The sequence below is a fragment of the Buteo buteo genome, chromosome 2 (genome assembly GCF_964188355.1).
Source record: "Buteo buteo chromosome 2, bButBut1.hap1.1, whole genome shotgun sequence".
Taxonomy (NCBI): domain Eukaryota; kingdom Metazoa; phylum Chordata; class Aves; order Accipitriformes; family Accipitridae; genus Buteo; species Buteo buteo.
In genome coordinates, this window is record NC_134172.1 from 74278300 (window position 1) to 74303241 (window position 24942).

At 37.7% G+C, this 24942-nt stretch overlaps 1 protein-coding gene across 1 annotated transcript; it reads left to right on the forward strand.

The window, feature by feature from the left end:
• The first annotated feature begins 8 nt into the window (after positions 1 to 8).
• RAB22A (RAB22A, member RAS oncogene family) lies at positions 9 to 22673 on the forward strand. The gene is made up of 7 exons (XM_075020015.1): positions 9 to 247; positions 2147 to 2226; positions 7584 to 7665; positions 11792 to 11863; positions 11982 to 12088; positions 13930 to 14039; positions 15397 to 22673. The coding sequence occupies exons 1-7, from the start codon at positions 212 to 214 to the stop codon at positions 15492 to 15494; spliced, it is 585 nt and encodes a 194-aa protein (XP_074876116.1). The 5' UTR covers positions 9 to 211; the 3' UTR covers positions 15495 to 22673.
• The last annotated feature ends 2269 nt before the right edge of the window (positions 22674 to 24942 follow it).

The window sequence follows — 24942 nt, forward strand, 5'->3', positions numbered from 1 at the left end:
GCGGTGGGGGGTGTAGTCAGGTGATGCCGGCGGGCCGCCCAAGATGGCGTCGCGTCCGCGGAGCCTGAGGAGGAAGGTTTACTGGTAACCACGGCGCGGGGGAAGCGGGGGGCTGCCCCCGTAGGCCTCCGGTGTACGCGTGCCTCGGGAAGGGCTATGATCGTTCTGGGCTGCGTCTCAGGCGCTCGTTAAAGGCGTAGCCTGCCTGGCCATGGCTCTGAGGGAGCTGAAAGTTTGCCTTCTGGGGGTAAGTGCTCTGCGGCCGGCTCTCCGCGGGGCCCTGGCGCGGCGGGAGGGAAGGAGGGAGGGAGTCTGCTGAGGCTCGAAAGGCTCTCTGTGGTGGTGGAGGAGAGCCTCTGCCTGAGCCCTGGAGAGGCTCTGAGTGCGGGGTTCCTCTCCCCGGGCGAAGGGTGGGCCTCACCCCGCCAGAGCTGCCGGCGCGCCCCGGCTGCCCGTCCCCGTCCCCCTGAGGAGACCCGGCGGCCGGAAGGGCCTTCCCCTCCGCGGGGGGAGGCGTTCTCCAGAGGTAAGTATGGCTCCTTTTTATTTCCCGGCATTTTCCTTTAAAAAAGAAAAGAGAAGAAGCACAAACAGTCACTGTGTGCTTCCCTTTTGCTCACAAGTAGTTTCGGGCTTGGTGTTCACTAAGTAAATAAAAGCACCTGAAAGCACACTCGAGGGGGAGGGGCCTGAACTTTCTTTTTTTTTAACAGCATATGGAGGTTTTGAAAGTGTCTTAAGTGTTGCAGGTGGTGGAAGAATGAGACATCAAGCAAACAGGAGTAGAAGTTTAAAAAAAAAAATCAAGGGTGTAAAGCTGTGTGTTGGCTTGGTTTGGTCTGAGGGCTTCACTGGAGAACCTCATGTTGAATAGGTGGAGTTGTCTCCACCTGTATCTCAATCCTGTCATGTATAGAGTATGACTGGCAGAATTGTTTTCTGGTTCTGAATGGCCACGTTGCCCTTCAGAAGGAAAAATCATGTGTTTCTGCGCCCTTTGTGTTATGAAGGCATTCGGGGTAACTCCTAGCTACTGTTTGCATTCACCCGACCTGAAAAACCTTTCACTGTGTAAGAAAAGGAGAATAAGCACCCAGGAAAACTGGTCCTTAAACTCCTGGAGCCAGGAACTGCATCAATGTTTCTCTTTTTAAGATTTGTTCTGCTTATTGAGACTGCAGTCATCATAAAATACAGAGCTGAGATAATATGCTTTTCTGTGAGAGGAAAACAGCTTGAAAAGATAAACACAAGCATACGTGAAGTACCCAAATTTACTACACTATTCAAAAGATTCAAGAAAATGCATGAATGGCGTAAAACTTCATTTCCAATGAAGCAGTTCCTCAGGGTTTTTCCTTTAACATTTTAGTAACTCTGGAGATGTAAAGCAAAAAGATTGTCTTCACCAGTCTTAATTAAATGACCATTTAAAATGTCCAGCTGCTGTTGAAAACAGTTTTACTGCTAATAGTTTGAGTTATTTCACTCCTAAATATGCCTTTTATATGTCTTCTGTTTTTTTAACTATGGAGTCAGTGGTGCAAATACATACGTGACCCAGAATTTTCATGTTACGTTTCCTCTTTTACCATTTATAGCTCTGTAGAGTTGCATTAGAAACATGTGTCAGGTGTGTCATAGAAGAAATTTCAAGTCTTTCATTAAGCAGGGTGGGATGGCATTAGTCAGAGGTTGAAATGCATGTGTCACGCTTGTATAATTTAATGTGCTCCATTGGCTTGTAAAGATGGCATACTATACTCAGTTGCTATGTATTTGACTAAAAGTAGTAGATGGTCTTTCCCTACTCCTGTTCCAATGCAATTTGTGCATAGCTTTGGGGAAAAAAAAAGATTCAATAAGAGTGTGATAGTGAGCATGAATGTAGATTTTTTTGTAGTCCTTCATAAAAACATGGTAACAATTTTGTTTAGAAAACTGTAACTTATCAGAGACCTTCCACTTCTCTACTAAACAAATTATAATACCTGAAGTATTTCAGAATCTTGACTTCTCTGGCATTCTCTGCAGGAACGTGTTATTCATGCACAGTGTATTGCAAGATCTGAGGACAAAAAGAATCATCTGTTCAGAGTAACTAATGTCTCTTTCAACTGTTTGTTGTGTGGTGGGTTTTTTTTAGGACACTGGTGTGGGCAAATCAAGTATCGTGTGGAGATTTGTAGAAGATAGCTTTGATCCCAACATCAACCCAACAATAGGGTAAGTAAATAAAGTTAAATATGACTTATTCAAGAATAAAACCAAATTGTTTGAATATATATTTCTACCTCCTGAATAGATCACTTGAGGATTCTCCATGTGTGGCAGCTAAATGGGGTAATAAACATGACGGCAGCCTTAATTAGCTCATGAGCTGCCTTAGGAAACATAGGAGTGTATTCAGCACTCCTGCAGCTTTCATTTTCATGCATAAGATCTGGACCCATTTTGTATTGTTAACAAAATCCTGCTAGGAGTTCTGGGTTATGAATAAATTACACTATAGTTGCTTCCGTTAAAGGAACGACATGCTTTTTTCATGCACTACTCTGAAATTTCAAAGTCTAATTATTATGCAACTTTTTTTTTTTATAGACTCAAGTATAATAACAAGTCTCCTAGGTTTCTGAAGGTAGTTATACTAAGTCAGTCTGTAGTTCTTTTCATTAATTAGTTCTAATGTTATACATCTGTATGCAATACACACACATAAGTAACTGATGAAATTGTTAATGCGATTGGTCTCACAGGTAAGGACATTTGAAAATTGAGCCTCAAAGTAGCAATGTTACTGAGCTCAAATCTTCAAATGGATAGAAGGAAGGGTGAGCATCAGGAATTCTTGGAGTGGTTGGATCTTTTTATTTGCTTTGCTGTCTTTTTTGCTTTGCAAGTGTCTTATGGGCTGCTTTGCTCAGAAGCAATTCTTTACTTACAGGAGGACATGACTTCACTTGATGCTGAGAAGTAGTGGTGGTGGGTGTCAGTGCAGCTTCCTGTCTCAGGTGTCACACAAGCTGTACTACAGCTTTGACCAAAAAAGATCCTGCTGATAAAGCTCAGCTGTGTCTCATCCTGTCCTTCTAAAAAAATGTGGCTTCTGTGATATCTCTCTCTTTCCTCCCCATCTCTTTTTTTGAGTGTAAATACTGGTATCGAATTGCAAGATATTCTGTAGGAAGTATGCTTTTGTTTGAATTTCCCTATTAACAAAGGTAGCCTTTGAGATGGATTGCTAAGTAGTTTTCTTAGATCTTCAAGGCCTGAACATTCATAGTTACTGTCAAATTAGCTACAGTAGAGGTTCTTTTTTGGATGACGGTGAAACTGATGTGTGGATAGTAGTCATATTGCTGTTTGGTTAAGTAGGGGAGCAGGCTGTGTTAAACATTTTAAGTTCAGGTTGTATAGAAAGTTCAGACCTACTGCCCATAGTGATATCAACTGCAAGCAAAACTCCTTCTTCAGGTGGACACTATTGAAAGATCCAATTGTTTTTCTTATTACCTGAGGTGTTTGAGAAATTGGTTATCCGTCTTCATTCCAAGTCATCCAAATACTTCTAAAACCAGTCTGTTGAAAAGTTGGATAAATGATATGGGTGGTTGTCGTGGTTTAACCCCAGCCAGCAACTAAGCACCACGCAGCCGCTCACTCACTTCCCCCCCCCATCCAGTGGGATGGGGGAGAAAATCAGGAAAAGAAGTAAAACTCCTGGGTTGAGATAAGAACGGTTTAATAGAACAGAAAAGAAGAAACTAATAATGATAATGATAACACTAATAAAATGACAACAGTAAGTAATAAAAGGATTGAAATGTACAAATGATGCACAGGGCAATTGCTCACCACCCGCCGACCGACACCCAGCCAGTCCCCGAGCGGCCAAAAAAAAAAAAAAAAAAACTGCCTCCCCCCCCTTCCCAGTTCCTAAACTAGATGGGACGTCACATGGTATGGAATACACCGTTGGCCAGTTTGGGTCAGGTGCCCTGGCTGGGCATGAGAAGCTGAAAATCCTTGACTATAGTCTAAACACTACTGAGCAACAACTGAAAACATCAGTGTTATCAACATTCTTCACATACTGAACTCAAAACATAGCACTGTACCAGCTACTAGGAAGACAGTTAACTCCATCCCGGCTGAAACCAGGACAGTGGTATCTACAGTGGCCCAAATTTAGCCATTGTGTTCATGCATACAGTTCCGGGGGGGGAAGGTTATTAAAGTGCTTACCTAGTAGGTGGCCAGGTATGGTAACACAGACTTAGGTTTTGCAACATGAGAGTTCCCTATTTTGTTGGCTGGGATGCTCTGTTCTGTAGTTAGACATATGTTGCCACACATCTAGACTAGATGGGTTAAACGTTTGAGTAACCCAGTATGGAATTTGCATTATGTCTCCAATCACATGTGATCTGCAGCCTCCTCAAGTCTGCTTTCAGATTCTAAATTCTAAAATACTGTGCTTGATGGCTTTGGGCCCTGCACATCTGCAAGACTGTCTAAAGTTGCAGAGCAAAGATTGTGATCGGTGATGCTTCTAGCCTGACAAAGTAGAATTTTCTGTAATCTGGAGAAAACTCAGGAGAGGGGTTTGTGGTGTGTTTTTTTTCTTTTTTTCTTTCCTCCCAGGGAAGGGCTGAGACTAGAATGAACTTCATCAAATCTTGTTGTCTTCCTTCCAAAGTCAGTTTCTTTTAATCTGGTAGTTTTCTCGCCCTGTGGGTGGGTTGCTTGCTTGCTTGCTTGCTTCTCCCTCCAGTGTAGCACCTATCCATTTGAAGGCAGGAACCCAAAGAGAACACATGCACATGTTTACCCGGGGGAACCTCTGTAACAGATACTATGTAGTAACTTAAGGTGCTGTTAGAAGATGCTAGCCATCTGGTAATGAGGCTAATGTGTAGAACGGAATTTGTCTTCATGGGTTTAATGACAGTACTGAGGTTAGTATACTTTCTTGAAGTAACAGACTAAAAATGTGTCTTTTAGCAGTCTTAAAATCATTCATTGGTCTGAGGACTTCATATTTTGGTAGTTTGCTATAGTAGTGTAAATAAATCAAAACTTGCCCAAATGCAGGGATTGTGTGAAGCCCCAATAAGACACAGTTCCAAAATTTTAAGCAAATTCATTTTGAAACTTCTTCTAGACCTTGTTTTTGTTTCCTAACTGGGACTAGGAGGTGGAAAGAACAAAGTAAGGATTACAGAGGAATTTTGAGCATCTTGGAAAACTAAAGCTGAGAACATTTCTACATTTACTCCTGGGTTTTTGAGTTCATGAGATACAATCTTATGTTTCCTGTCCTCTTTCCATTCCTCTTAGAATTATCTAAGCAACCATACTTCGTCGTCATGAATGTTCATCATTCAGGTTCAAATATGGGCAGCTGTAGAAACCCTGTCAGAATTCTGCAACTTTTGTCCTCTCAGGATGCTGAGGACACACTCTGCTTTGCCTGACCAGCATATATCTCTAGGTACTGCAGAATATCTAGTCTTTATCATTATAGCATAAAAAAGGAATTATGAATGAGTACAAAACTACTTTCAGGTGCATCTTGTTCATGTAGTTATAGTGCTTACTTGGCTGGGAGAAACAGCTAGGAAATTTATTAGGGATAATACCTGTTTCCTTACTAGAAGTTGTCAAGGATAGCTCTAGTTTGGAAGCTTTTGTGGACCCAAAAGTGGTTTGTCTTTGAGCTGTTTGTTTGGTTTTTTTAATTGACATCTGTCACAATGAAATCTTCCACTTGTCAAAGAATTTCAAGAACCGTTTAACCTCTGTTGTCAGCTACCTTTTGGGATGTTTAGTTGTGATGTGAATTAGAGCAACACAGCTGTTCAGTTCAAATTGACTGTACAGGAATTTTTTGGTTTATAGAACCAAGTAAGATAAATTTTCAGTGAGAATCTATGATTTAGGAAATTGTTTCCATATTGGCCAGAGAATTCAGCATTGATGCTTAATTTGCAACAGTCTTAAAGAAGTAGAGTCTTTGCTGTGCTTTACAACAGATAGTCCTATCACTTTATTTTCCATTACTCATTGCTAAAATGCATCATTTAGTTAATTGTTGAAATGCATTGCAGTTAGCATCCCTAAAAAGAAAGAGTCTGCAACCTTATATTTGGCTTCTTAAAAGAGTAATCAACTTTGGAGATGACGTACTATTTGGCAAACCATCTGAGCTAAAGGAATGGGGAGAAGGTTACTTCTAACAGTCAAAAGCATGGTGTAATTACTCCCTTTCCTTTTTTTAAATGTAGATAGCTGTCTTGTCCTCCTATAACATTGAAACATGTCCAAAGACTCCACTTATATTAACTACAAAAGTGTCATAGACATAATTCAAATCTATGCCCTGGTGGTACTTAAGATCCAAGATAAACCAAAGTTCAGAGTCTTGGGCTAAGGTATTTAATGTTGTTGATTATGCTGAAAGACTCTTGCTATTTGACTCTGAAGGTACCAGAAGCTTAGTGTACTCTAAGAAGCTCCAGTACAGGCCACCTCCAGGATCCTATCCTGCATCCTGTCCAAAACTTGATAGTAGAACAAGTTTGGAAGTCTGCAGTATTTCAAGTGACAGGAATTAAGCATACAAAGCTGTTCAAGATCATAATGTAGGATCTCATATGCTTAAAATAATTCTGGTGACTAAAGTTCCTATTCTATAAGGGTTTGAATTCAGTGTGTGGCTTTTCTAGTAAAAACTATGCCTACAGGTAATAGATACAGCAAAGAACTCCCTCTTGTAAAACATTAAGTCTCTGAATTCCTGTTCTTGTGGGAAAGACACTGATTCATTTAAAGCAGCTCAAGTAAAGCATAAAAGTACTTTACAATATTTTGCAATATTTTACTGTAAAACATGTAGAAGTTGGGGGGGGGCAGCTAGAGCTGGAAGAGATTTTTTTTTGTTTGTCTTCTGCAAGTGCAAGAGCCTCTGCAGACTGAAGTATATAATGACAGACAGGATTTGGGAGCTGTACGGAATGCAGACAACAAGAAAGCTACTCATTATTGTTTTCTCTGTCCTCTTAACACCTACCAATAGTGACACAAATCTCCCATATTTTAGTCCCAAGTATGGACTTACAGCATTTTTCTCTCTCTGTGTAACAGTCAGATAAAACTGATGCACAGGGGAAGGATTTGATCTCTTTCCCTCCAGAAGTTTCTAGTGTACGCTTAAGTGATTTGCTGTGATGATATCTCCATTTAGGAAGAATGTTGTTAAAAAGGCTGACCTTTCTCATTTTTTTTGGTCATACATCCTTTATTTTTATCAAAAGCTTATGAACAATAAAAGCTTATAATTTGCATTCACGTTCCTTCTGTTTTGTTAGTCAAATTTCACCATCTGAAAGGAAATTTCATCCTCTGAAGCCCTTTGCCTCATTAATTTCAGCCTTTATGTATGAAAATCGTCATCAGTTTTATGTGTGTGTGTGTGGGTAAAGCACTTTCATTGGAATTTAAACCTTTTTGAAAGTCCATGGTAGTAATGTTCTAAAAATGTATTTATATTCTGAAAAGCATAAGCTGTAATTTTTTTCCAGAGCCTCATTTATGACCAAGACTGTACAGTATCAAAATGAGCTGCATAAATTCCTAATTTGGGATACAGCTGGACAGGAGCGGGTAAGTAGAATCAGTATCTGTGGTGATAGTTCTGACTAGAGTACCCTGTCCCTGAAAGTCACAGTGTAATCTGTTTTTACGAACATGTATTAGAAGGTTTGTTTCTATGCAGGTTTTTATCAAGTTATGGGTGCTGTAACTATGTTTTTATTTTTCATTGCTGTCATGGTAAAAGTAAAAAGTTAAGGATGATTACCTAAGAAGAGGAGCTTATAAAACAAAAGACTGAGTTTAGATTCACTGAAAGGGAGTGCCATTTCAGAAGAAAACAAGGTGGAGGGGGGGAAGCCAGCAGCTGTCTCTAGTACCATTTCTAGTTGAGCTTTAAACATTCAACTGCAGTATTTGCAGTCAGCACAGCTGGCAACAGGAGGATCAAAATGAAATGAATTATCATGTTTCATAGTACAAGTAAGGCCCTGGATTCTGGAAAAATACACAACTACTAACATGTTCTCTTAGCTTCAGTGTTAGGGTTATTAATGTGAGTAGGATGTGGGTTTAGGCTTTCAAAAGCAGCATTTCAGGCAATGGTATGGGTGATAACTGATCTTTTATTATTTCGTAAAGTTTTACTTCTCAAATCTGATAGTGTTAGGAGCTATGTCAAGAAATCTATGCTGAAACTTAAATTTTAATTTGGTAGTTTGGGGTTTTCATCTGCATCGTGCATAGTTCTGAGGGGAGGCAACAAAAGTTTTCAAGAAAATGACTAGTCAAATGAAATAACAGTTAATTAAGTTTCATTATTTTTGCTTAGAATTTAAAAGGAAGACTTTGCTAATTAACTTGCTTGTTTATGAATTACTAGTAACAGTGGTAGAAATTACAGTAGCTGTATTAACAGTGCTTATTCTTGCAGTTTCTTGACTGTTAACTACTGGCAACTGTCAATTACTCATGATGAATTTATTTAGGATGTGAGCTAACTGTAACAACGGTAGATGCCAGAACTGTCCCCAGCAAGGGTCAGTTTGATCAGGTTGGGTTATTACTTTAGGATAATAACTGTCAAATGCAGCTGTATTATTTTTCAGGATTGGCTCAAGAAACAGAGAGCCCAAGCGAAAAAAAAACCAAAACCAAAACAAACAAAACCCCACCTCCAAAACCCAAACAAACAAACCAACAAACCCTCAAAACCCCAAATAAACAAACAAACAAAAAAACCCTTATAAAGGCTCAGTCATCCCTGTTCAGTGTTACTTAACCTTTTGGAGTCTTGGTAGAACTATCTTGCTAGCTTTTTAGCTTGATAACAGCCTTGATGTCTAGAAAGTAACTCAAGTATATTTGTGCTGCATTCCGCTGTTCTAGATTTTGAATGACAATATATTTCCTTCCAGCAGCGGCATATAAAGCAAACTTATGTTGTCAGGGTTGTGTCCCAGGGATATGTCCAAAAGTATCCGTGTTATCAGAAATATCCAAATTCTTCAATTATTATCAGTCAGTCAGCATTTGCTGTAAATAGTTTGTCTTCAGTGAACATCCTAGCCCATTCTGAAATGTTAATGCTGGAATGTGAGTCTTCTGAGAGGTAGAGTATGAATTTTGAGAGGCTGGTACTTTTAAATGGAAAGCTTTGTAAACATGCCTGCCACCACTTGGCAGGAAACATCTATTACATATTAGCATTCCATCCTGTTCACTTTAACTGTGTTTGCAAGCAATGGGAGAATGCTGTAATTTGGATTCAGCACACCACCATCTGAGGAAGTATCTCTGTACATGACTAGCATGTTCCTTGTCTTTCTGTGTTTAGACTTTGAGTGATACCTCTTTAATTTTCTTCCATACAAGTTGCGTGATACCTTTATTGAAATCAAAAAGGGAAAGGTGTCTTACCTGGGCTCTGACTCAAGAGCTGTGATAGCTGTGAAACTTATGTTCTGCACCTGAGAGAAATCACTGTGAGGCCCCAATATATCCAGGGAAATCAGCGAAATGGGAGGGAAGATATTTACTTTGAAATTATGGCAGTATCTTTATAGATGTTTCTTTCTCCAAAATGGAAGAGCACTATCACTGCTAGTCACAAGTGGTCTGTATACCTGCCTTGCCCTGAAATCTGCAGCACAGTTTTCTGGTTGTGCAACACATCTGACAATGAATTATGGAAGGGATACCCTTCATGGTGATATGGAATACCAAAAATGTCCACAGCATTCTTGGAACTAAAATGTCTCTGCTAAGCTATGATACGTAATGCACAGAATTTGCAGTCCTGGCTTCTTGAGGAACATTTTCTATTTTCTACTTCAAAAACCCAGCAGCGACTAGTTCTACACTACACTGGGCAGCTCCTTGTTCTAAATGGCTTCAGGGAGTGGCTGGCTAGCTTCACTCCAAAGGTGAAGATGTGCACCAATTCACTTCACACAGCTCATTTCCCTCCACACACATGCGTTATTTCTTCTACACTGAGTAAAGTTGATAGGAGAATACTTATAGCAATTAGGATTTTTGCCTTCTTACCTAACAATTTTGACAGTTTGTGTGGATAATTACATTATGTTGTCTTAATAATTCTGTCAGAACACAAATTGGAGGCTGGAGGGCAAGCTGAAGTCTTTGGAAAAATAGCAAAAGGAAAATTCAGTGTTTCTGGTAACATCTGTTTTGTTAATGTATTTTATCTGCCGACTGCTCTTAGGTGGAAAAAAGTATCTAAGTGTTAGCAAGCAGGAAATGAGAGTAATACAAAATCAGCAAGTGAAAGTTGGTTTATTCCCAATGTAAATAGTCAAATAATCAAAAAGCCAGGTTGCAACCGGTCCAACTGGTGGTTTACCAAATATGTTTCCCTTTACATTTTAGTACTTAGGAGGAAGAGAGGGATTATGTCCCAACATGAACTGAATGCCTGCCCGTGTTTCCCTTTCCCACTATTAAATATTAAATATTTTTATATTCTGAACTTTGTGTTCAAAATCCTGTTTTCAAAACAGAATTTGAGAGCCAAATTTAAATGGTCCGGAATTCTGCTTTATAGCAAGATTTTTATGATTTATAATATTGCTCTCAGTTGAACTGTAGTAAGCAAAAGGGAAATTGGTATTTTATTAGAATCAAGTAAGCCTTTATGAAAAACTGTATTCTAGTCATGATTTTTACCCTGAGTAATAAGATGCACAAAAGCTCTAAATCACTTATGCTTACATCAAAGCAGTATGTGCAGTTTACTCTGTGCTTTGACTGAGAGTTTTGATTGCTAGATTAGTTGCCTGGTTCTTTTTAAATTGGCAGAATATCACACATTTTAAGAATGCTTGACTGATATTTTTGATGCAACTTAATTATGTGCTGTATCGCTTTTTTCAGTCCTGCATTCATAACACTCTGCCTATGCAAAGGTACAGGTGTGGTTTATACCCTGCAAATGCACTACCAACCAAGTACACCTGCTGTAGATTCATTCTAAAAATTACAGTAAAATTACTGTAGGCTTTTACTATCTAGCATGTTCCTTAAAGGTCTATTTTCAACAGGTCACATAGTTGTGGGCTTTTCAGTTTAGTTTTAAACATGCTTCTAACTTTTGAGGAAAAACTTAAGTGAAATCCCTAAAGCTGTAAGTTAGATTATGAAGAAACCGACATTTCTAGCATTTAAGAGTGCCATGACTGATCAGTGGGGCTAGGGGTTGAGCTTCTTAACGTTTTGGATGAGCAGTAATATATGCTAGTTTTCTTGAGATTACTTTCTGTCCAAAAGCATGAGTGTCTAGAAGAGGAAGAAGCAAGTTCAATTTTGACTATTTTCCCCTTGCTCAGTGTTTAAAGTTGAGCATATATCCTGCGGTTTTGTGTCTGTGTATAATCTACAGTCTTTTAAATGAGAGATTCTAATCTAGTCAAAATAAGGTCAAGTTTGGCTTCCTGCTTTTTGCAGTAGGTGTGCTGCTGGTCCCTAAACTATTTATTGGTTGGCCTTTGTAAAATAATACTTCCATGGAAGCTTATGTACTCTGCTGCACAGCCCCTCTGTAATTCTAAAGAAAAGTTTTCCGCTAATGTGAACTTTAAAGCTAGTTTTCACTTTCTTCAATAGTAATAATAATAATGATGAAATAATGGAGGTCAGTGGAAGATCAGATTCATAATGTATGGTGTCTTTCTTTCAGTTTCGTGCTTTAGCCCCAATGTATTACAGAGGTTCAGCAGCAGCCATTATAGTGTATGACATCACAAAAGAGGTAAGAAATTTGATCTTGACATAGCATTACAGTTTCTGGGTTTTTTTTGTGTGATGGGCCAGTTCTGACTCTTAATTCAATTCCTTCTGTTTGGTTTTTCTTTTTCTTTCCACATCAGGAAACTTTCTCAACATTAAAGAACTGGGTTAAAGAGCTTCGACAGCACGGACCTCCAAACATTGTTGTAGCTATTGCAGGAAATAAGTGTGATCTTAATGATGTAAGGTAAATAACCGTTGACAGTTTGGAGGTTTTAACTTAAAATACTTAGCACTATGAGCTTAAGATTTTGGAACAGGTGAAAGGTATCGAGCAATTTAAGCTGTTTCGCACTAGCACTGTAGTTTCAAAAGGGGTCTGAGCTGTTTCTACTGTCAGAAGATTTGGTTAGTCTGCCCTTGGACAGTCTTGCCCACTTCCTCCCCTGTGTTGGTGTGAGTTATGTGTGTGATTGGGCAGTAAATCAGACTGTAAAATAGATCCAGATTAAAACTAACCATTTAAAAAAAGGAAAATGGATCCAAGTGCATTTATCTTTCTCACACCATGGACACTTGCTGGCATAACAGAGGTGGGATAGCAGGGTTAGGAATGAGGAGTTTACAGGGAGACAGGATTGCCTTTTCTGGTGGCAGTGCCAAGTTACACAAGCCTAAACTGCCTGTGAAACTACAGTGTAATACAAGCTGTTTACCTCACTTTATAAGAAGTATCCCTGTCAGTCTGTAGCACCTCATTTTGTTAGGAAAAACATCAAGCCTGTTGGAAAGCATTGTGTAGGTTTTTCTGACTTGCTTGTTCAGGTGCCTTCCTTCCCTGCTTAAATATTGGGGTGGAATTGGCTGTGGCTGAAATAGTTGCAGGGAGCGGGAAAAGTTCTTGAGAAACTTTATGAACAGCCAAACTTTCAAGAAAGTGTGTACTAAAAACAAAAGAAGCCCTTTTTTATTGATGTCCTGGTTAAATAAGCCAAAATTCAGAAAGAAGGCGTGTGCAAACTTCTTGGTTTAGATTTCACTGGAAAAGGTACCACAGCTGGTGTCTCAAAGGACACAGATGGTTATGTGTTTAAAGAACCACTGTAAAGTATAGTTTTACAAATTGTTAATATATAGCAGTTATCTAGTGAGCTCTAATAACTTTTTTTAGAAGTTGCATGTCTCTTGAAGGAAAGGTGGCATAAAATTACTTAGAAGACAGATATAAGGTGTGCAGTATTAAGTCTCACATGCTTATTTCTTGGTGCTTAGGTTGCATCATAAATTATGTAAACATTGCTATTCAAGCTAATGAGCAAGAGTCATTGTACTTCAGTCAGAGGCAATATTTGAGTTGCTGATCCAAAGTCTGTGCTTTTGATATCTTAAGTCCCTTGTTACTGAAAGTAGTCTATGTTTTCTTAAAAGTATATGTAATGTGATACAAGTATAGTCCAGTCCTTTCTCCACCTATTAGGGTTTTTTTTTTTTCCCATGTTGTGTGAGGAGACATACTTCGTTATCAATTTGCATACTTAGGGGTGCAGAATAAGTTTTTCACTTCTTGGCTCTGTTGTGTGCGCAGTCTAAATATGTTCCTGTTTATAGCTACGTCTTCATGCTTTATGCAAAGTAAATGCTATGTTAATGATCTGTGCAGCATTGTGAGTTACTTGGTTTTGTAAACAGCTGTAGGAGATCCACTGGATTAGTGGAACTAATGCTTTAGGATCTTTTCAGTATGTCTAGAACTGTTGTATGTGTGAAGAATAAAGCACCCCCTAATGATTGATTGCAGACCTACACTTGGAGCACTCAAGAAACAAACTCCAGTGTAATGTTGTCAGATGGATTAAGGGCTTGTTTAGTTTATGATTGTGCTTCAGTGATGCCCATACCTCAAGGCAGGGAGACAGCATAGGGTAAAGAATGAGCCTCAACTTCAGGATGAGGGAGCATTGTGATGCCAAAAAAGTAAAATACAAAATACTCATTTAATGAGACACTTAAAAACTTAATCTGTCCCTTATAATTTTGAATAATGGGGTTTTTTGCATTCACAGTTTTTTCTTTGCTTTGTTTTTCCAGAGAAGTCATGGAAAAAGATGCTAAAGACTATGCAGATTCCATTCATGCAATATTTGTAGAGACAAGTGCGAAAAATGCAATAAACATTAATGAACTCTTTATAGAAATTAGTAAGTATTTAAACAGTTAATGTGCTTTCTTCTGAAAAGTTCAAGTAGAAATTTGATTACTGTGTTACTTTTTATGCTATTTAGGTAAGAGTACAATGACTTAAATTTGTTACAATCAGACATGAATAAAAACTGCAAAATGAGCTGTATAAATTTTTTGTCATCTAATGACCTCTAAAGATTCCTTCTAGACATTTTAAGCCTACTGTGATGCTGCTGGATAAATAGCAAGCAGGGCACTCATGTCAGAAGTCAGTGTCATCTTGCTATATCTGTTATTGAATGTTTCAATTAGTACTTCCAAGGTTATGGTAGGGAAAGGAAATCGCATGAGGAAGATCCAAACTTTATACAGCTGAGAAAAGGAATTAAGTTCTCACTCTTAGGGTTTGTACTTAGTCTAAAACAGTGCATTTTCAAAAATACAAGAATTCATAAATGCCAGATTACTGCATGGGAAATAGCAACTATTGTGTGTGGATTTTCCACAAGTTTTTTTGTGATACCTTGGGGTTTTTTTAATTAAATCTTTGTTTCATTCATGGTGGGGGACAACAATGACAATTTTTTTGTGTGAATGGGAAGCAGACAGTATTCCAAAGTGAATTCCATGCAGTATTATTTGCAGGATATGTTTCAGACAGTAGCACCAATATGCAGGTATGTCAGCCTGTTTGTGAAAAGAGGACAAACAGCAATCCATTTGTGAGTATGTGCGCTGCAGTTTATCTTTGAAAAGCTACAGAAACATTAGGTTTAAAAAAAATAGGGTCCTTATAAGCAGTTGAATATATTGAAGCAGATGTAAAAAGTATGTACTGTAGATTAGCTTCCTGATTTACTGCTTTATAAAATTGATCTTGAATAAACTATGGAAGTAGTCATAAATCCTCCTCAGAAAAGAATACTCAACCAGGAATAGTCAATTTTAAAGACTGACTAGATGACTAAAGCAGCTATCTTTACAAGTACTTACTGTGCTAAGCCCGACACAGGTGATCTGTGGAAATACAGGTCAAGATGGTAGTTCTCAATGAGGGAATTCCAGATGGTATTGCATCCTGCAGAGTGTATTCTCTGGGTGCTTTTATAGCGTAGCTCTCCAAGTCTAGATTAGCTTGAAGTGTAAACACTGCAAAATTAGCTTAAAACTGCCTCTACTCTTCTTTTGTGGAACCATACCTCTTACAGACATGGTATAGATTGTTAACTGCCATCCTTCTGGTATGCAGGAATGTCATCGCTAATGATGTATGACTAATTGAAGACACATTTCTGTATGCAAAACCTACACTGAATGCTTAGAATTAGTTTCAAGTATAATGTTTGCTATAAATTTTTTTCTGTCTCCTTGTAGGTCGCAGAATTCCATCAACTGACACCAACCCCCCGTCTAGTGGTAAGGGTTTCAAACTTAGAAGACAGCCATCGGTGACAAAGCGCAGCTGCTGTTGACTGATCCCTTAGAAAATCAGACTTGTTTATACAGTAGGTGGTCTTGGAAGTTAATAGTTCATGTTGGGTTTATATTATCAGTCTTAGATCTTTATCTGCTGGTGTTCATATACCTGAGGTCCCACAAAAATGGACCAGTTCATCTGACATCTGTACATTCGCAGAAAAGACTGCAATCGTAATGTCAGCCTGTTTACTTAAAAGAAGTGTAGTATCTCTTGCATTCAAAGGGAATCCATCATCACTTTTTTGGCCTTGCTTGAAAGGAAGGTGACTATGTGGATGGTAGAACTAAAATGTTTAATAGTTTTGTAATCAGGATTTTAGGGTTTTTTTTGTAAAAAGGGAAATGAGCACTTTTGTGGGACTTAGGGGCGGGAAGAGTCTGGAAGTTAGATGTCACTTCTTCTTTTTCTTCAGTGAGCCTTATTTTAAATTTATTTGTAGCTAATCCAAAGTATGATGGGACAGTTGATGCGAGGTGGCTACAGAATAAGCAACTGAAGACAAATAATAGGCAAATCAGTCCATCCAGTCCCCAAATCCCATTTGCACTTTTTATTTAAAGATGATATGCACCAGGGGTGGGGACACAAGCAACAGATCTTAAACCACAGACAATCTTTTTTTCATGCTGACTTTAATCACTTTAAGACAAACTGATATGCTTATAGGCATCTTTTTGTTCCTGCAAGTTTTTTAATATTAAGATGTTGAAGAAAACCTAGTTGTAGTTCTGACTAAATTAAGTGGTTACTGACTAAAAACAGATGCTGTACACAGATGCTGCCAGTGGTTCTGGTAAGACCTAAAAGTTTTGGGGAAAGCTTTTAATTGCTTGGCATGTGTAAAGTGTTCATATTATATTTATGAGACCAGTGTTTAAAGTATTATAAATTATGTAAAAACAGGAAAAAATAATGCAATCTTACACACTCCTTCCATTCCACACCTATGGATAAACTCCTGGGGAATGTCCATCAGGTTTTTTTCCTGCATTTTAGGTATTGTCACTGTGAGTTCGTCCAGACGCAGACTGAAATTCTTTCTCTTTCAATCACATTTGAAAGGGCCAATAGAAAATGCTGTTGGTGCAGCATGAGGTCTGTCTGTTGAACAAGGTTTCATCTGTGATGCACCCAGTCTTTCCTGTTTTGGGCTCAAAAATACAAATAGGAAATAACCTTCAGACATGTGGTAATGTAGATCGTTACCTCTTGGTTCCTGGGCTTTTTCATCTGTGAGGGTTTTTAGTAAATCGGTGTTTAGCTTATTCTGTATTGGCTTTAGTACGCCTTCAATTAAACTATAGGTTGACCATACCCATTTGTGCTATTTTATTTATTTTCACTTTTTGTTTCCTACCAGCACTAGTGAGAAACTTTATACTTTTGAAGAAAAAGAGCTTAATAGACTTGAGTGTATACTAAAACATGCTGTTTAGCTTTACTGCCAAAATGAGGTCATGTTGATGATGCTTATTCTTTGTTTGTAATCTGGTTTTCTATCATCTCAAGTATTTTCTCTGAAGGAAATATAGAAAAGTTTGTAAGAAACGAAAGGACTTGTACTTCAGATTAGTTTGTATTAGCAAAAATTCTTGTAGAGCTATTTTGGAGCAAAACAGGTGAACTATTACAGTGAGATTTTGAATGTGTCAGTATGTTTTAATGAAATTTGGTGACTACATTTTATCATGCCTTTTACTTACCATGCATTGTCAATTATGCCTTCTTTGCCACAGTTGTGCAGGCTATGTGCTTATAGAGAGCCCAAGAAGTGTATCTTCATCAAATGAAGGCTGTTTGAAGCACCTTTGAAACGTTGGTCCTTAAAGCATCTCATAGTAGAGACAGATTTGTATTTGGTGTTCAGCCTGGTGTATGATTTTTTTTTTTCTTTCCCTGTCACTCAAAGCAAGTAAATTATGAACAGAAGACTTCAGTACTCCTACAAAATGCTTGATGGAAATATAATTAGTACAGAAAGAACAGAGTAAGGTTGCTCTTGGGCATATTTTTAATGATAAAAAAGCAGGTTAGCAATTAAATATAGAAATTTCACAGTGGCAGTCATTGAACTTCCTAATTTCTTTGAAATATCTCAATTCTTACTCCTGGCCAATTTTTAAAAAATAAATCATGTGGTTATTTAATTCAACTAGGTTTTTAAAACATCTTGTGTTCAGAGTGCTTCAGAAGTCTATTCTATACCAAGATACCAGGTGCTTTAGTATCTTAACTGTGATACAGAAAATAGTGCTTTTATTAAAGTTGGTTAGTAATAAATCTGGAAATTCTTGAACTTGGAAAGTTCATAGTAGGAGAGGGAAAGTCTCAGATATTGGGAATACCTTTCATGTAGATTAGTAGAAAAAGGAATTTCAAACGTTCTAAATTACTGTTATTGCCTGTTAGCATGTGGTAAAAATGGAGTTTAAATCTGTTTTTCAGTGAGGTAACAAAAATGGTTTAATAGTATTTATGCAAGATTTATTGACTTGAGAAGAAAATACTGGACTCTAGGCAGGACTGAGAGCTAGGCTAGTATTGAGATTATTGCAGTTCTCTCCAGTCAGGTGAGAGAGCCATATATCTTAGCAAACCTTTATGAACTGCTTTCTGATCGATCCTCACTTATTTGCTATACACCAAAATTAGACTTTAAAAACAAAAAAAACACCCACCCCAAAACACTGCAGAAGCAGCCACAATCTGGCCCCTCTCAAATGTAGTGAAGTCTTAATGCCTCAGACTCCTCTTGTTTTGTTACCAATCTGTGTGAAGTGCCAGCATACTTCATACCCTTTTTGCAGTTCTGATCTTGAATTACTGCAGTTAATGAAAACATGGAAAGAGCCAGTGTTTCAGATTGTCCAGACTACAAATACAGAAGAGAGGCTGCTTTTTAACACATGCCTATTTAAAATGACAGACTGTTGATTTAAGTTCTCTTGAGCCAAGATAACTGTTTATTGATCAGTTGGCCCTAGCTGAAAGCTGGAATGCAGTCTTCCCTGGATGAGATGCACATGTTCATTGTTTCATTTTTGTTGGAGAAAAATGGTTTCTTCTGTATTAATAATTTGTTGGGTCATCTGGTTTCATCTTGCACTAGGCTTGCTGAAATTGATTATATTTGTCCTAACATAGCTTCTCTATTTGGAGATAACATTAGCTTTGGAGTGCTGATTATCAACCATTCCAGCTAAATTTTTAATAACTTTTTTTCTGTTAAGAAGTTGTTGAAAAAGCTCAGGACTGAAGTTTTATTCTGCTATGCCTTCCTGTCTAATGAATGGAGCTCATCATAGAGACTAGACTTTCAGATACTTTCAAAGGGAATTAATTGCTGCAAAACAATTTTGGAAGGGTAAAGTATCATGTATGTAAAAATCTAATGACGTGCATGTCATTTCATTGATCCAGAGCATTTTTTAACTGACAAAATATGACACTTTCAACTTCTAAACACCACCAGTTCTTCCTCATGAAAGAAAGATTTGTACAAAAATATCATTTGATAAATGTTTAGTTCTTAAGCTTTGGAGCAACTTAAATGTGCTCTGCAAGTTTTGGAGGGTGTCTTTGTGTGACCTTCTAAATTACAGCAGTCTCAGGTGACTTGCCAGGCTCTTGATCTGTGCTGTAGGTAGTTGTGTAGTGGATTTTAAATACATGCTGAAAACTGGCATACTAAATGCCTAAGTAGGTGAAATCTGGAAGCTTATGTTTAATGACAGAAGCATCTAGTGGTCAAACTACTGAAAATTGTTGCAGGTGCTTTGAAAAGTTCTAAGACAATTCTAACAATATTTGCTGTTGCCAAAAAGGTAAAGACTTTGTTTATGTTATTAGATCCACGTTGAAGCAAAACAAATTATTGCACTTCAAATCCCTACTGACATTAGTGAGACCCTTCCTTTAAGAGCTACAGGATCAGATAGTTAATAGTTTAGAGAGGCATTTTATGCAGACTTGAGTCTTTGATGTGTTGGTGTACATAATACCAATTTAATGCTACCAGCCTGCTCAAGAAAGATTATTTACATGCTTGGGAAGAGAGTAAGAGGAGAGGAGACAATGCCTACTTGCTGATTTGGAAGTCTAATCCTTTAACCTGGTTGAGAGATGTAGGATTCATTAGGAGCTGTCTACATTCATGGTTAAAGCTTAATTTTAATTATAAAAAAATAATTCAGGCTGAATGTCTTGAATGGTTTAAAAGTTGGCCTCAACAAGATTTTTGTTACAATGTTAATCCTAAATTATTCCTTAATATAAGTGTTAATTTCCAGTATAACATATTGAGTATTAGTTGGAAATGGAAGCTTTAGCAGTGATGTTTGAATGACTTTCTTGTGAAACAGTCTTTAGTGTTTATTAAGGATGGTGTAGTCTATTCGTGGTGTGCTATGTCAGCAATCTGCAAAGATTATCTAGGGAATTGATGATTTACAGGACAGAAGCTGTCTGAACTGTGTAGCTAGTCACCCTGTAGCAAACCTCACTTGCAGCAACAGCTATGTAGAAGTAGAAAAAATCATCTCAAACATGAGAACCTGAATAGTTCACTGACTTGAACTTCTACACTGCCTGTTCATTTTCTAAACAGTTTCATGTATCTCTCTTAAACACTTTAAACCTCTAAAAAAAAGAGGCTCTTCTGTTCATGGACAGGACAGAAGGACAAACTTAACTTTTTTAGCAGGAAGTTGTTTTACACCAACCTGTGACTGTATGCCACAAGTCGGTTACTTGAAGCAGGAGAATTGTGTGCTTGGAATTAAGCTTCTAAAAAAAGTCTGCACAAAATTCTCTAAAAAAAAAAAAAACCTGTTAAAATTTTATGTTCAGATCACATTCCTAGTAATAGATCACAGCCCTAGTAATGGTAGGTGACAGAAGATTTATAGAATAAGATGTTAGTGTGAATTACCAATCTAAGATAGAAATACAGGTTCTACTATAAAAAAAAAGTCATGTCAACTCTCCTTTTCAGAGCCATATGGCTCCAGCTTGTCAAAAAAAAATACACTTGAAACCACATCTTTGTTTCTCATACAAGAATTCAGGTGCCAAAACATACTTCCCTAAAATTATTAGGCCTTCTGACACCAATGTTTGTTTCTGAAAAATCCTTTCTGATATTTTGGAGGTCTCAAAAGCTTGAATGCAAACCCTTTCTTCGTCAGCTCAAATAAAAAATGCATGACTTGGAAAAATCAAACAAGTATTACTGAACTTCATGCATAAAGTGTCACAGATAACAAATCTTTCAAGGGATATAAGATTGTCCTGAAACCCAAGAGTACTGATGAGCTTAGTCTCTGACATGTCAAAATGATCCTAGGGTCAGCTTTTTCCTCTTTCCCCCTCCCATATCCCCCTACCCCACCCAACCCTGAATTTTTAACATAGTGTTGTCAGAGTGTACATGCTATAAACAGCTCTTTAGAAATACTTAGAAAAGTTCTAGTGGCTTAGAGTTATTTGGTGCTTCCTATTTTACGTGGAAAATGAAGGCAGTAGGATGATTTGTGCCCCTAAAAATTAGGACAGCATTTGCTGAAACTGCTCTCATTCTAGAACAAAGACTTCTAAGAAGAAAGAATTTTCCTTTTCCCATTACATCATCCTGCAAGTTGGGGTTCTTAAATTTTTACTTAAACACTAACAATGAATTTTCTTCAAAGAGCTAATTACCTTTGTAAAGGTACTCTTCTTAAAAGAAGGTTAGGTTTTTCTTTGCTTCATTTCTGTTAATGTTTTCACATATGTATTATTGAGCAAACCAACTGCTACTTCTTTTTCAACTATTGAAGGATATGGACCACTCTTTTTGTCATGCCCTTCATCTGCTTGTGTGATACTCCATCCAGTTGTTGCACTTGGAAATGCTATAACTCTGACACCTAGATAGATTCAATGCTACTATCTTGCCTCACTTTTACTCATGTTACAGTATGTATTTCCTATTAAATCCATTATGTTTTCTTGACACTTTGTTCTTTGTTTCCTTATGGGATCTAGTCAAGGATAGGTGGCGAGTGTGTTTTTCTCCTCAAACGTTCTAGAAGTATCTGTCAAAGCAGCAAATATTTCTAAACAAAATGGTAATTCATTAGTGACAGCCTTATGAAACTGTTATGAAAACATAGCAGCTGAGACATGTACCACTACTATATTATACCACGTAACAAAGGCTGTGAAAGCACGTTCACCTGGGGGAGCAAATTATTGTAAGGCTCTAGTAACATGATGCAAACTCTTCTATGTTTTAACTTCCTTTTTTTGTACTTCCTATTTCTGAGTACTGTGTATCCAACACCGAAATCGTGACACAGTGAATTGATTTAAGACACAGAAATGGATTGCATTTTTGTAGCTGTAAGACACTTAATTTCTGGCAATCTTCCCCTTTGTACACCCCCCCCCCCCAGTACAATGAAGAAAAAAAGAAATCGTTCAGAAGGTTTCTTCTAAACAAGGAACTTTGCATTTGCGTTTGTGTATTCAGGGCACAAAACCTGGTATGCATATAGCTCTTGCAGTGTAATAAATGTTTGCCTGTAAAATTAAGCATGAAGGTTAACCTTTGTATCAGCAATTCTTGTCCCTCTTAAGAACGTTCTGCCTTTTCATTATAGGATTGGGTTAACCTGTTACAAAGGTTGAAAGGTCTGTGCCTTCTTATTATAGTATCTCTTATTAAAACAAACTTAAGCCGCTCAAAGTTACAGAGCATTTGCAGCACTGTAAACTGCACAAATTTACAACCATTGCTTCACTGCATGAAATGTAGTCAGATTACTAGTGATGAAATATTGTAGTGATGAATTCCCAAGCTTATGAATGTGTTGAGACTTTTTTTAGTCTTCTCTTGGGCTGGTCCTGAGAGTGTGTACAGGTTTGTCTGTATTGTTGGTTTGTAGATGCTAATGAGGAAAACCAGGCTTTTGTTCTCTCCGTTTTGTTTGAATTGTTACTCCTCCATATAGTGCATAGAATGCAAATAAAGAAAAGTTGATTTGGCATAATGTAAACAGCCTTTTCAGCCTAAGCATTCATAATAAACTTTTATAGTGTAATAACATGCTAAATCACTACCGGTCTGATGTATTGTGGAAAAAAAAAAAAGGTGTAAACATTTTATTAATAAAAAAGCTTTGTTTATAAATGTCCTGGCCTTGTTTATAAATGCTTCCAAAATTCTCAACGTCTTAAAAAATAGTCTCTATAACAATAGATTTATAGAAGAGGAATGTAAGCAGTACCATGGCAGAAGTGAATCCAAGTGATGATTCAAATAGCTGTTTTCCAAAAGTACTGACTACTGGTCATTCAGAAACTGAAGCTTTTCCATGGTTTATGTATACATAGACAAAGGCAGAAGACGAACTTTTACAAAGAAGGGATGGGGAAAAACAGCAGAGAGAATGCAGCTTTTGTGTAATGCTTCCTTTCTTTGCAGCATGATGTCTGAGAAACTGCAGGCCACACACAGTCTTGTCAACCAGTGCAAGGCCTGACCAATTCTACCAGGGTCAAGTTATTTAATACATTGCTTTTAGCTTAGGCTGCATGAAATGTAAAATTCTTGACTACTTAGGCCAGGTTTCTGTCAGTCAAAACTGTAAGTGCTTTTAGTATCTGCATAGTGTTGTGGGGGCCTGTCATGCTGGGAAGGGATCCTTTCTTATTTGTTAATACAGCCAGCTGGTTGGCAGCTTGCTTTTCTTAAACCACTGCTTTGCTGGTTATGTAGAGCACAAAAATACAGAGTTGGCTGCAGTTATCTCGCTTGTCTTATGCGATGCTTAAAAGATGCAGTTTCCTTGTTTCAATGTGTGATGCAAGTCTAACATGTTCAGTTGTTACCACCCTTCAAAAGCATAAATAACCAAAAAAGTCCTGTTTCTGATACTGCTATTTCACCGGAAAACGTTGGATATAAGTTTCTACTAAACAACTGGCTGCAGTTCATGTGCAGGAAACACATACTGTCATCTTTTTAACAGAGACCTGGAATAACTTAAATTTATTGTTCAATACCTACTATTCTTAAGTTATCCTCTTAGATGTGTGTAAACCGCTTTTGAAGAGCATCAAATAGGTTTGTATAAGGGGGTATAAATGTGCATCAGAGAGAGCATGAGAAGGGTAAATACAAGGAATGTGCTAGAATAGAGAGAAAAACACATTTACATGTGTTTGCATAGGGAATCTAGATAACTAAATGCAAACCGCCTAATTTGCACACACACAATGAGAGAAAGTTTTACTTGGATTGAATATTTCATAGCTTTTAAGGTAAAAGTTTTGCAACAGATTAAACTGTTCTTTAAAATTGTTCCAGTACAAAGCTTTTAGGCGCTCTTCAGCGTTTCCCCGTAGTGTTCATCCCTATTTTTTCCTGTTAATCAGAAACCCACTTTGGCAGCAAGTTGCCTTCTAGTCTTGTCATGGATGAATTGTTAATACAGTGAGGGTTGTTTTGTGTAATTGATAAGGATGTAGTATTACGGGTGGCCTTCACGCCCATTTCAATGAATCAGATCTGTAGAGTATTAAATGTACACATGTTATTTACATATAACAAAAACCTGACAACCTACATTCATTAGACTTCATAAATTTCCAACTTAAACAATGTTGCACTTTATAAAAACTTCAGCCTGGATGAAAAAACATGGGTGAGTCCTTCAAATACAAGCAGGTAAGTTCAGAGCTGCCAGTTGCCGTAAGACGATACAACTTGGCGAACCCTTTAAGATGCAGATCATCAAAAGCTTAAGGGTGTTCTTTGTACTTCTTTCAGGAAAAGTAGAACTTGGAATGGTCTGGGCAGCAACACTGAACAGTTGTTTACTCTAGGGTTTTTTATTATGTATGACTATATCTTGTATGAAGTTTGCTCTGTCTTATTCGTCACTGTTAGTTTCCAATTAACTTGCAGATGTGTGTAATGCTTGTCTTTTCTACTAATTACTGGACTGAGAATGCCTTGCTCAGTGAGAGAATCTGTTCATAAAAATAAAACTTAAGCGATTACGTGAAAGAAGATAACCTTTCCAGAATATCAGCCAAAGAAAGCTCTGCTCCAAAGTGTAAGTGAACTCAATTCTCTCCTGATTTGAGATCTAATAAAATGTTATGATATAATCTGTAGTTTATGCTATAAATTAAACCCCCACAAGTAGAAAAAGTAATAAGCCAAGAACATCCTAGGCTCCAAATCTAATTAACTAAGCAAAGTAGAATAGCAGGGACCTGATAAAAACAATGCCTCATTTTTGTGACATTATGTGACCATCTTTTCTCCTTAATTCCTTCAAGGAATTTAAGGAAGAACACCAGTACATTATTTACGCATGTTGCTGTACTTTGCTGAAGCTTCTAAAAATTAGTCCTGCTGTATTGGCTAGAAGGAGTTAGCAGGTTTCACT

Excerpts from the sequence above, each read along its gene's own strand:
- RAB22A (XM_075020015.1), top strand. The coding sequence starts at position 212 with ATGGCTCTGAGGGAGCTGAAAGTTTGCCTTCTGGGG. Across the intron at positions 248-2,146 it reads TGAAAGTTTGCCTTCTGGGG|GACACTGGTGTGGGCAAATC; the intron begins GTAAGTGCTCTG and ends GGTTTTTTTTAG. Across the intron at positions 7,666-11,791 it reads ATACAGCTGGACAGGAGCGG|TTTCGTGCTTTAGCCCCAAT; the intron begins GTAAGTAGAATC and ends TCTTTCTTTCAG.